At 38.3% G+C, this 13,441-nt stretch overlaps 1 protein-coding gene across 1 annotated transcript in view; it reads left to right on the forward strand.

Annotated features, from left to right (window-relative positions):
* LOC104148840 (sodium channel protein type 5 subunit alpha-like) overlaps nt 1-12,453 on the forward strand; it is a 35,695-nt gene extending 23,242 nt beyond the window's left edge. The window contains exons 18-27 of the mRNA XM_068934921.1: nt 124-244; nt 2,693-2,847; nt 3,494-3,667; nt 4,162-4,269; nt 5,975-6,253; nt 6,756-6,809; nt 8,214-8,355; nt 8,994-9,094; nt 9,514-9,784; nt 11,255-12,453. Of these exons, the coding sequence (XP_068791022.1) occupies nt 124-244; nt 2,693-2,847; nt 3,494-3,667; nt 4,162-4,269; nt 5,975-6,253; nt 6,756-6,809; nt 8,214-8,355; nt 8,994-9,094; nt 9,514-9,784; nt 11,255-12,453 (2,604 nt within the window). The remainder of the gene's footprint in view (nt 1-123; nt 245-2,692; nt 2,848-3,493; nt 3,668-4,161; nt 4,270-5,974; nt 6,254-6,755; nt 6,810-8,213; nt 8,356-8,993; nt 9,095-9,513; nt 9,785-11,254) is intronic.
* Nucleotides 12,454-13,441: the final 988 nt, after the last annotated feature.

The raw sequence follows: 13,441 nt of genomic DNA on the forward strand, positions 1-13,441 counted from the left end.
TATTAATACACAGCCAAGCTTTCATTTTTGATTTTTTTTAAATTGCAGTTTCTCAGGGACAGATTAGTTCAGATAGGGATGAACATGGGAAGAATCAATGCCTGATGTTATTTTGTTTGGCAGTTTGACGACGTCAGCTCTTCTGAAGGCAGCACAGTGGATCTGACGAATCCTGAAGATCTTTTGAGGCAGATTCCAGAGTTTGCTGAAGACTTAAAGAACCCAGACACATGTTTTCCAGAAGGTAAAACTCTAATATTTTCACTCCTGGGAAATGAGAAGAGTAAAAAATAACCCGTTTCTCTAGCGATGCTGAGCCAATAGGGTGAGAGTAATATCACTTAATTTTAGTCGCCTACAGATCAGGCATCTAGTCTAAATTGTTGTCCCTCTCTAGTCAATGGAGAGGTCATGGCACCTGAAGAACAATCGCCCTTGCTTTAGATGCCGAGGCCCAGGGTCTGGCATATGCGATGGTTGCACTGAGGTGAGGTGAATCATGCTCTGCAGGACAGCATCAAAGTCACTTCAGGGCATGAGCCTGGGAGAAAAGCGCAGATCCCACCTGATATGGACACTGGCACAAGGCACTTTGCACGTCAGATGCAAAGCTAATTTATTCATGCTTTACACGAATATAAATGTTTATTCCTTGAATAACGCTTTATGAACTAATCCCTGTAATGATCGAAGGAGTGAAATAGCAGAGAGAAGACGTCAGGATGAAGCTGAATCTCTTTGGGATGATAAGCCGGGAGTCCCTTTTTCAGATCATTGTGCAACGCTTAACTTTACAAGTCTTCAGTATGGATTGTGCTTGGTGCTTTTATGAGTGTTTCCTACTCAGGCATGTATAACAATATATGGTTTCCATAAGAAGAAAAGAAATAGTATATTAGAGCTTTCCGAAATAACAATCATTACTGACAGCCCGGGGTAATTACTGCGCTCTCAGTATTAGACGTGCGTGAATAAACTATATTGTCCAAGTCAGTTTGTAGGAGCTTTTCTTCCAAGTAAGTTTGTTACATTAAACGAATTATATCTTTAGTAAAAACGTTCCCAGTGCTCATCTGGCTCTAGTTACTCCCACCACCTTCCTGCCCGGCTCTGCAGGGCTGGCCTGTTTCCCTGCGCCCTTTTTACGTCCATGAAATTTCTGGAGCGCTGTTTTAGGATTGAATCAGTAACAGCGAAGCAAGTCAAAATTATTCAAAGCTAGGGAGGTGTTGTCTCTGGGAGCAAAGCACTTCCTGTGCTATAATGTCTTTTTTACTATTATGATGCTATACGCCATAAATCCTAAGGAAGACTTACCATCTTTATATTGCAGTTTGCTTTTATCTCTCCAGAAAGACCACAAATGGTACATTAATAATACAGACACCAGATTTCTGAGCTACAGGATTTTTGTTGCAGCTACCTTATAGACGGCTTTATTTCTCGGTACAGTCATCAGAGCAAAACAGATAAAGGTTTTCTCTCCCCACTCCAGCTCGAAAATCCTCGTCCAGAGAAGAATAGTGAAATGTCTTGTTTCATGCTCCATAGTCCCAAGGCAGAGCATATCTGCTGTGGCCAAATCATTAGTGAATTAAAGTGAAGGTGTAACAAATCCGTAGCTCAAGTAGGTTTCTGCACTTGTGGAAGTGCCATCCCATGCCTAATCCCAAATCTCGGCTCCAAGTTACTGGGGAAAAAGAGATTATTAAAAGAAAGATTATCAGAATTTTTTACATAGATTATATAAATACCATATACATGTGAGTTATATGGAATAGATAACACCTCTATCTATCTGTATAGATACATACACAAATTATATATACTGCAGTGTATATAATGCAGAAATGCACAATATATATATTTTTTCATTTTTGGAGATGACAGAAGCCTCCTACTTTTTTTCACAACAATGCAAACGTGAATTAGCCTAGAGCAGACAGCAAGGAAAATGTCGCCCAAAGTGAGTTAATTCTTGGTAAAATGAATGATCAACTGGAAACAGGATTTTTGCAACAGGTTGTTTCAGGAAAACTTAACTGGTAATGCTGCCAGTGCCACTTGTAAGAAGTACTAAAAACCACAGAAGTAATCTGCTACGTTCGCAAGGAAACATCTCCCTTTAGTCAACCTTCAATGAGGCACGTTCTTACAGGTTATGTGATATAAAATCAGACACTTTGTACATTCAAAAGTAAATAAATAAATGAATGAATGGACCTTGCAAGGTAAGGTATAATGCTGCTGTATTAATGATAATGGTAGTATCTTCTTTGTTTCTAAGCCTTTTTTCCTGGTGTATTATGGTACTGTTTCCCAAAAACATTGTTTAAAAACTCAGAAAGTCTTTTGCAACAACAGGGCTCTTCTTCTCCCAGCCCTGAAGTTTTGTGAGCCCAAACAGCAACTACCTGAGGACCAATGTCTCAGAAGTGTCTGGAAATAATGCTAAGTTGTTCAAAGGGGCTCCAGCAGCTTTATTATGTATATAAATAGGAATTAGGAAACAAAAAAATACATGCACATGTATGTTTTTCCTAATTTTTTACTCCTGGCAAAGCAGATGAAAAGGAACCACCAAAAAGATCTGTCTATCTAAGGTGCCCAAGGACTTCCCGCACACCCAGAATTTTCCTGGGCGACTGTTCACTTGTGCGTACTTTCCTTACTGTGTGTCTCTCCCTTTCAGGTTGTGTTCGATACTTTCGTTGTTGTGCGGGCAAAACCATAAACTTGGGAGGACAAACATGGTGGAACCTGAGAAAAACTTGCTACCAAATTGTTGAGCATTCCTGGTTTGAATCCTTTATCATATTCATGATTCTTCTGAGCAGCGGAGCCCTGGTTAGCGTAACACAATTTCGTGTATTTGTTAGAAATATTTTTAGCTTTGATTTGCATGCCGCAAAGTGTTTATGGCAGAGGAGACGAGGCATATCTTCAAAGTCATCAGGAGGAAATAGGAAGAGGCTTCGTGTAGGAGTCGTTCACTATTGTAACTATTACAAATTTATTTTTTATGTTATTACAAATTATGAGAGAGAATGAGCAACTCCTCTAAAAATGTATAATGCTCAGAAGCTATTTCCATTCCAGCTGCATACTGGATTTTGAGGACTTTCTCTGGAAGATATTCCACAACTGTGAAATATATATATAGCATATATCATTAAAATACATAAATGACTCTTTCTTAGTGTTTTAATTCTCTTGAGATTTTAAGCTTTTTGAGCTAAATTTCAAAAAATATGCTTTCCTCCAAGGATCCCAGTGTGCATGTGTGTGTGCCCCCACAGGGGTATACAGTACAGAGAAAGGGCAGAAAGAATTAAATTTCTGAGCTAATATATATCTGAGGAGATGTAGACGGGGTTCAGATCTGTGTAAATCACATATTGAATGACCAGAAGGGCACTTAATGATTCTAGACTGTCATTTTTTTGAAGGACATCTCTGACTTTTGCTGTTTATCTATGTATTATTATTTCAGGCATTTGAAGATATCCATATAAACGAGAGAAGAAGTATTAAAATTATGTTGGCATTTCTTGACAAAATATTCACTTTTGTCTTTGTTCTGGAGATGCTCCTGAAATGGGTGGCTTATGGCTTCAAGAAGTATTTCACCAATGCCTGGTGCTGGCTTGACTTCCTTATTGTACACGTAAGTTCTGCCTTCGATGTTTCCAGGCGGTTCCTAACACAGGACGTCGCAGTAGAACAACTGATTCTTTTTTGGCTGTGAATTTAAGACAGCTCGAAAGGGAAACTCTTTTAGGAAGCACAGAGCTCTTTCGTACCTTTCATTAATGATGATTTTTGGGACAGCACACTCTGGACACTGAAGACTTGTTTGCAAGTTGATCTGTAAATCTCTCCCACTGTAATATTCTAAATGTCCACATCAAACCCAAGTTTGGAGAGATTACTCTAAGTGAAATCTAGCACCCTTACGTAGTGTATTTTATGATTAGTTTCAGTGGATTGCAAATTTCGGTCTTAAATTTTGAGATGTAAAAAACATACACCTGTGTTTGCAGGCTAATCTCCTCCACTTTCACCAATAAGACAACAATGATGATGATGATTATTTATTATTATTTTGAATAAAAGAAGCAGATGCCAAAACTTTGCTAATTCTTTTGTGTCTCCATTCAGGTCTCTTTAATAAACATCATAGGTAGTTCACTTGGTTATATGAAGTCTCTGAGGACTCTCCGAGCTCTGAGACCCTTGAGAGCGTTGTCACGATTTGAAGGGATGAGGGTAAGACTGAACATGAGTTAAAACCTGTTGTACTAATAACCACGTAAAAGCATCATAACTCATGTGATGGTCTTCACGAACTAGGCAGGCCTGCAGCAAGTAAAATCTAGGGTCTACAAGACTAATTTTTAAAAGCTACATTTGCAAGGCTGCTCTGAACTTGTGTGCTCCTTATAGATTTTCCTTAAGTGTCTGGGCCTAGCCGTTGCTGAAACTAGACCTAGACCCAACACAACTCTGCTCCAATGCTGCTCAGTCATTCCTATCTTCTTGCCTTATTGAGATGACCAAGAACAAAATAAGAACCACGAACGTAGTTTTCATTTTGAAGTTTATTGGAAAGCTAATTCAGAAAAAAATGAATCATCTCCTTTTTCTAAGTTTTTTACAGGATTGATTTACAAGAGCTCTAGACTATCAAGAGGCACTTTGTCCAAGTTATTATTATTTCTTACAAAAAGCGGGAATGTGTCCCTGTGGATTATTTGCTGCCTTTTCCATCAAAAGAATACCTGGAAGAATATGAAACTTAGACATGATTTTGATTACAAGTCCGTCATCGTATAAATGCAGAGAGATTCCCTCAGCTAGTCATACGCAAAACACATCTGAGCTTTGTAATGAGAAGCAGTAATAATAGCCACAGCACTGTTTGGGCAAAAGTAACTTCTAGGTCTATGGAATATATTCTAGCAGGTGAATATAGATAATATGTAATGTCACTGCTAGACATTTATATGGGAACCTGGACTCAGTGATGTTGAGAGGTATTTCTTTTGGATAGCTTTTGGAAGTGAAAGTGAAAACCCTCTGATTGCAATGTTGTCCCTGTGAAGACAGAGAGAAAGTGATACATTCTTTCAATTAATTTACTGCCAAAAATTTCCAAATCTGGGATGGATTTTGAAATAAGTACTATCATACTTTCTACCTTGCTACATAAAATCCTGGTGACGTGTTCTCCAAAAATGTTGACAAAGCTTTTTCATTTTTATTCCACTCCGTTAAGTTCTTGTTTGATACCTGACAGCAGCCAGACTTTGATGTGCTGAATTCCCTGCCTGTGAAACTTAAACATATCATTTCATTACTTCCTTACACTGCCTCATTTTGTGAAGTAATCTGTTATGCCTTGGCATGCACTTAAATCCTAAATGGATTTTTTTTCTGTGATTGTACAGCATCTACCACAAAAAGGCTCTAGCTCATGATTTTGGTTCCCAAATATAACAATAATAGAGTAAAAAAAAAAAATAGACCTAGCAAAAGACTAGCAAAAAGACTAGCAGAGATTCACTAGTGATCCTCTAAAAAATACTTTCCACGGTCCCTCTTCACTATTGCTTATGGAGAAAGTTATCAAAAGAGGATGGACTCAGGTAGTATGCTTATGTGGTGGTGTTTCACAGCAAACCAAAACAAACCAGCTATTCCTTCGAAAACATTACAGTTTTTTATTCCAAAAAGTTTGCATTCCCTGGGCCTGATCTTTCAACACATCTGTGAATCTTTGTTCGAGGTACTAGTCACAGCTGGGATGGGTATTTGCATGGAAAAAATTAGGTAACTGTTTGCCAGGATGGCCAAGGGATGCATATATATATATATATATATATATATATAGTAACAATTCACTGTAGTGAGTGGATAATTCAGCCCATCTTTGTTTAAGTAACTCTGTTTCTTTTCTCCCATTTCACCAAAGGTGGTGGTCAATGCCCTTGTAGGAGCCATCCCTTCCATCATGAATGTCCTACTTGTCTGCCTCATCTTCTGGCTCATCTTTAGCATCATGGGAGTGAACTTATTTGCTGGAAAGTTTGGGAAATGTGTCAATTTGACAGAAGAAGATTCAGAATTAAATAGTTCGATTAATGACATAACAGACTGTAAAACTTATAATAATACAGGAAAAATATTCTGGGTCAATGTTAAAGTCAATTTTGATAACGTTGGCTCTGGTTACCTGGCTCTTCTTCAGGTGGTAAGTGCAGTTCACCTTCACTAGCCAGGATGGATCCAGCATCCAGCTAACCCCTAATTCATCTCTGTGCGTGATGGAAAAGAGTAGTCTTATGCAGCCCACTCTTCCTTCGTAGCTGAGTGGGCTACAGCAGTGCTGTTAGCACACGCAAGTGGAAAAAGTTGGGGTATTCTCGTGTGCAGACGAGCTGAACTCCACCATTCAGATTTGTTCAGCCACGAGGGTTGTAAGACCCTCGGTAGCCCATGCAGTGAAGGGCTGCTCTGGCAAGATCCTCATGCAACGTGTGCTGTCCCTCCCTCACCAGCTTTCTCACCCTGGGGGTGAGGATGTCACATATAAAGTACCGGCAAGTTTCTCTAAAGTCAGAATGTGGTGCAGTATGTTCGTGACCACAGCACAGCCTCTTTCCCCAATCATTGTCACCCGGATATTGCAAATGGTATGAAGACTTTTGCCGTAAAAGTTTGACATGCTTTCCATAATCTCTCTTTCTTTCCAGGCAACATTCAAAGGTTGGATGGACATTATGTATGCAGCAGTAGACTCACGAGAGGTTAGTCACTACCATTAAATGGTGTTTTCTGAAAAGCAGCTCTTCAGTTTTCTGCCCTGCTTTTGTGATTTTCACATGTTGTTGACATCTGCTATTTGTCTGTGCTAAAGCTTTCCAGTAATTATTTCCATCATCTGACGCAAACATTTCATCTGTGAATGACCTGCAGTATCACAATGCCAGCTTGCTCTACCGGCGAGTGGGATTCGACGCCAGATCCATACACCCAAATGCAGTTATTTGCGGTGTAAGGATCTCTGTGTCAGCTCAGCATCCAAGCATCTACTGTGGTTAATGCAGATCTAGTCAATACACTTGAAGGATCTAGAGAGCTGCTCAGCTCACCCTGAATGTCCGTATTGATCAAATGGACACCCCGTCTAGACTCCATTGATCCTGCTAACTGCATACTGTTGACCAGTAGGGGAGTTTAGATTTGTCCTCTTGTTTTTATTTTTATTATTAATAATTATAAGAGAGCTCTTTCGCTGGGAAGAAGAAAATATATCTAGGCCAACATTTTGAAAGGGAAGAGCTTGAGTTTAGACTTCAAAAATCAAGTGAACTATTTAGAAGTGCTGAGCACTTTACAGTTCTCATTCTCTTCAGAAGAAGCTGAAGGTTGACAGACACTTGTGGAAAAATGTGTCGAGAATGTCCAATTCAATAACTGTTTCTACTGACTCTATGGAGGCATGCATCAATTACAATTGGTAGTATCTTAAGTCAGGTTTAAAAGGGAGAAAAAATCAGCTTGTTTGGAAAAGAAAAAGAAGCAAAAAATAAAGCTAAACCTCATTCACCATTATTCAAAGGGTAAATTTTGTTCTACAGGTTTCGCAGTTCAAATATATTCGATACCAGTACAAATGACATTATCCTGTTCTGCAACGATCTAGCCAAAAAATGCAGAAAAAAACATTGTAAAAGAAATCAAACTGACAAGCTGTCACAGTATTAAAACTTTGTTGTAATATCATTATATTAAAACATACTTTCTGGTTGGTTATATGTCAGGTGTTTCATCTGGCATCTCATTTCATCGTGATCTGGCATATCAGAACAGATAGCAGTCACCATGTGATCAAACTTATCATCTTCCATGTAAAGTGTCCCTTTATCTCCTGTGAGCTCCTAGGATTTCACTGGATCAAGCAGTCACATTTCAAATGTTACTTTCTACCACAATTTCATGCCCCTTCCTCTAGTACAACATATAAAATTTTGTGTTAAGCACTATAGGTCATTATAAAGTATACTTACTTCAGTCAGAGTTTGCAGTAGGGCTGTAAATCTTAGTTCCTAGCGGGATCAATTCGTAAGAGGATCTGCAAAAAGATGATTATTGTAAATTGTGGCCCTGTTGCTCTTGGTCATTTTTCATTTTGCTTTTCATTTCTGCAGAAAAATGAACAGCCGCAAATGGAACATAGTCTATTAATGTATCTCTACTTTGTGAACTTCATCATCTTCGGGTCTTTCTTTACCCTGAATCTCTTTGTTGGTGTTATTATTGACAACTTCAACCAACAAAAGAAAAAGATAAGTATACCAGTGGTGCTCCCAAGCATCGACTGTCTCTCTAGTGTACTATCTTTAGAGTACAAAGCTTTTGCTGAACACAGCATCTAAAACTTCTATTTGCGTTTACAATAGCATTCATAATGCAGTTAGCAGAAGTATTGTTACGGGTGAGGTTCCTCCTGCTTTCTTTTGCCCTATAGCACGAACACACAACTCTCTCCCAAAGTTTCAAAGGCTGTGACATCAGCTCTGCAGCCCCTTAAAATGCTGCTCCTACCCTTGGTGCTGAGCACTACGGGAGACTGTTTGTTTAGAGGTGGCTGGGGACAGCTGCTATGATAAGTTTTTTGGATATTTAACAAGACCAGCACGAGGGAAACCAGGGAAAGGGTGGTTCTTAGCCAGGTTTTCATTGCTCTGTTTTTTTCATGCCTTCTGTGCTTGCCAAGGTTCACCATGCAACCGTTCTGTGAAATGTATGGTTCATGTCACCGTGTTTCTTTGGGTCCTATTACTAATTACGGAAAGGGCTAGTAACCTAGCACACCCAGCAAGACATGAAAAAGAAAGAAATGTTAGTTTGCAGTATTTTAGACTTCTTAGCTACAATAAAGCTGCTTTCTTATCAATAATAACAGCGACATATCTTTATATACTTAGGTGGGGAAGATATCTTTATGACAGAAGAACAGAAAAAATACTACAATGCAATGAAAAAGCTGGGATCCAAGAAACCTCAAAAGCCTATTCCAAGACCATTGGTAAGACTGACTGAATTCCTCCAAAGAAAAATGCACTGCAAAACTAACTTAATTCACTGAGAAGTGCCTACATTTATATATCGTACATAAATTATTTATACTGTCTTTTCATTGATATTCAAATTGTGCTCTTAAAGTCAATTCCATATGAAAAAATTGCCCTACAAGATTTTACAGGTTAAATATTTATTAAGTTTTGTGCATAAATATTATTGCATTACACATTCACCTTGGAACTGATTAAACATTAGGATGGGGAGGGAGCTCTAATGTCATTTTTATATTCTACTTTCTTAAATTTCTCTGTCCTTATCACAGTTAAATGACTTTGCAGCATAAAAGTTGAGCTTTTTGTAAGTATATGCAGATGAATACCCCCTATTTTTATAACTAATGCTGGGTGTATTTTCTTTCTATAGAACAAATACCAAGGGCTCCTTTTTGACGTTGTAACACGTCAAGCCTTTGATGTCATCATCATGATTCTCATCTGCCTCAACATGATCACCATGATGGTGGAAACGGATGACCAAAGTGAAACAAAGACTTACGTTCTTAACAAAATCAACATACTCTTTGTTGCTATCTTTACCTCAGAATGCGTACTGAAATTGGTGGCTCTGAGGCAATACTATTTCTCGAATGCTTGGAACATATTTGATTTAGTTGTTGTGATCATGTCGCTTATTGGTAAGTAAAACTGAATTGGAAAATTCTTTACTAAATGTAATTCTATTCACAAAAAAAAATAATTAAAATGTATCAGCTGCAAATGGATGTTGAAACGGCAGCTGTAATGCTGTGAAGTGCTGAGGAAAGAGATCTATATAGCGTAAAAAGAAAGAAAGAAAAAAGGATCGGAAAGTAAACAGATATGGTTACATTAAAATAACATGGAATAGGATTTTTTTTATATAAAAACCATTATTTTATTGTAATAAAACCCAATATTTTTAAAGGAAGACTGCGTTACATAAATCTTTCATAATGGTTGTTTAGGTTATTTTTTCCCTATTGGAAAGACAGAATTAATGACCCATAGTACCAATACCAATTTATGTGATAATTTCAGCTGTTACAGATTTAGTACCATGATTCCAAACCAATAAATCTTTCATCAGATAAGAATTGTTTCTTTTTGTCATCTGTGCTTGTAATAAGGAATTGAAATTTATAGAGACTATGGAGTTCAGAATGAGAATATAGATTATGGGATTCACTTTCCTGAAACTCAGGCGTAGCTGATTGAAGTTCAGGGTTCACACTCTCTAACAGAATAGAAAAAAAACAATCCAATTATCTTAGCTTTTATTTGAAGGGATCACAGTGGTAGAATAGGTTAAAGAGCTGAAATCACAGCTCTTCTGTCAACTTCATTATTCCTAGTGCCAATACTGCTAAACTAGAGGAAGGTATTTAGAAGAAGAAAAATATTTATTTTCTTTAACAAGAGTTACATTTTGCGGGGGCAGTAAGAATTGAGCTCGTGTTTGGGAAGTTCCTGCAGTGGAAATCCAGAAAACTGAGTCCAACCTGTCTAAATCTAAAAGGCCAGACCTCAGCTTCTAGAGCCACTAGACCTGTCTCTCAGTTGTCATGCAAACTAAATATAAAATAGCATCCATGTATAGCTATGTCCTTGAAGGGACTGAAAGCCGTTGTAGAACGGCATGCATTAGTTTTGCGTTCATTACTTTGTGATTTTTGCTTACATGTGTCTTGACTATATTATCTAAATGATAACCATGACATCGCTGTTATCGCATGTTTTCTTAATTTAGCTCTGTAGTGTCAGTATTTGAGGCTAAAAATTAGAATATAAATATATAACTTGCACTTGCTGAAGTATTCACGCAACTGGAAAACCATTACCCACAAACAGTGGCTGATACGCACATTTAAATATTGTTCATAGAAAGATGTTTATCATCCTTAATACAGCAGAAACTATCTTCTGTTGGCTGAAAAATATAGTTCATAACTGATGACCTCTACAGCTTTTCTTCCAGCTCTGTTGAAAACTACAACTTCTATTAACGGTTGTTATGCTAGGGCATTAGCACAAGGTATTTTTCAACTGTACAGATATTATCATTTTATTCCATTGCTAGTTAAGCAAAAATGTGATATTCTAACCAATTATTATTGCCTCCTTTTTAGCCTTACTGCTTTCTGGCATCGGTAAAGCATTTGAACATTTCTTACCACCTACGCTCTTCAGAGTCATTCGCTTGGCTCGGATTGGCCGGATCCTAAGACTCATCCGGGCTGCCAAAGGAATTCGAACTCTGCTTTTTGCCTTAATGATGTCCCTACCCGCTCTGTTCAACATTGGCCTCTTGCTTTTTCTGGTCATGTTCATTTATGCCATTTTTGGCATGGCTAACTTTGCCTATGTGAAGATGGCAGATGGCATTGACGATATGTTCAACTTCCAAACCTTTGCTAACAGCATGCTCTGTCTCTTCCAAATCACAACATCAGCTGGCTGGGATGGTCTTCTCAGTCCTATTTTAAACACTGGACCACCGTATTGTGATCCAAACGTAAGTGGTATTATAGGTGAATGTGGTAAACCTGCCATAGGCATTATTTATTTTGTAAGTTATATCATTATATCATTTCTCATTGTTGTCAACATGTACATAGCTGTTATTTTAGAGAATTTCAGTGTAGCCACCAAGGAAAGTACAGAGCCTCTAGGTGAAGATGACTTTGACATCTTTTATGAAGTCTGGGAGAAGTTTGATCCTGAAGCAACTCAGTTTATAACTTTCTCTGCACTTTCGGACTTTGCAGATGCGCTGACTGAACCTTTACGTGTACCAAAACCAAACAAAGTTGAACTCATAGCAATGGACCTGCCCATGGTCAGTGGAGATAGGATCCATTGCTTGGATATTTTGTTTGCTTTTACCAAACGAGTGTTAGGAGACTCTGGGGAGATGGATAATCTGAAAGTGCAAATGGAGGAGAAGTTCATGGCTGCCAACCCTTCCAAAAAGTCCTATGAACCAATCTCCACTACACTTAGACACAAACAAGAGGAAGTTTGCGCCACTGTCATCCAACGTGCATACCGGAGTCATTTGCTTCAGCGCTCCATAAAGCAGGCTTCTTACCTGTACCATCACAGAACTTGCAATGGTGATGTTCTTGGAGAGGATGCTCCAGAAAAAGAGGGACTTATTGCATCTACGATGGATGAAAACTATGGCAGGAGTCTAGATAAGTCTGAAACTTTGTCCTCAACATCTTCTCCTCCATCATATGACAGTGTCACAAGGGCCAATAGTGGCAATCTTATGGTCGAGAATGGAGAATTTGCAGATAATCAACAATCTCCAGATATTAAATAGTTAATCAGTGAAAATGATGTCAAGAATATTTTAAATGTTCATAGAAGCTGATACTGTAAATACATGTCAACTGAAGCAGCCTCCTCATTAAATTTGTACTGTCAAGAACGCTTGTTGATCGAGATCAGGTAAACATAGTTAAACGTGATTACTTAACTATGGCAGTTGCTAAGTTGTAGCCTTTGACTCTGTTATATTCAGCTTTGTTCAATATTTATATGTGCAGAAACAAAAGCTGTGAAGGATTTTGGATCTTTTTTCATCAGTGGCACCCCCACTGCAAAGCAGCTCCCACCGTATCTGAGTTTTGAGGTGTTATTCACAGCACAGACAAATATGCCTGCTGACATTACATGCATCACCCTGGTTTAAGAGGCATGGAGAGGCTGAAGCAACAATGGATGTCCTAGAAAGCAGGGAAAGATAAGATACATTTGCAGAAGGGAGAGGAGCTAAAATTTACCCTTAGTCCATCCCTAATTAATACCCTCATTATAAACCTGTTAAGCAAATGGCTGCTAATTTTTTATGTCTTGTGTTGGATATATCACAAAAATAGCCATTGCATGATACACAGGTGTACCACACTATACTGGACTTCCTCTAATGTGATGAAGGTACAGAATAAGTCATGTTATGTATACTCCTGCATAATGAAATAATAAATACAACATTTAATATTCCAGAAGTTGTACTGGGCTGAATAAAACCTTCTTTTATATTTTGCCAGTGAGGATTCTTTTTTACCTGTTTTCCTCCAGCAATGAAGCTAAGGCAACCTAGCTGCCTGACTTCCTGTCAGTCAATGCCTACCAAATTTTGTATCTGTTAGATACTTTCATCAGCCTTTACAGAATGGCTAAGTTTCATCCTTGAGCATCCTGCCGATGAATAATGAGGTAGAGGGGAGAGAGACAAAGGATACGTCCACCAAGAGGAAGTCAGCAGCATCACTTCAACCATTTCTTTAGGTATCAGAAATGGGGGA

This window comes from Struthio camelus, chromosome 2 (assembly GCF_040807025.1).
Source record: "Struthio camelus isolate bStrCam1 chromosome 2, bStrCam1.hap1, whole genome shotgun sequence".
Classification (NCBI taxonomy): Eukaryota; Metazoa; Chordata; class Aves; order Struthioniformes; family Struthionidae; genus Struthio; species Struthio camelus.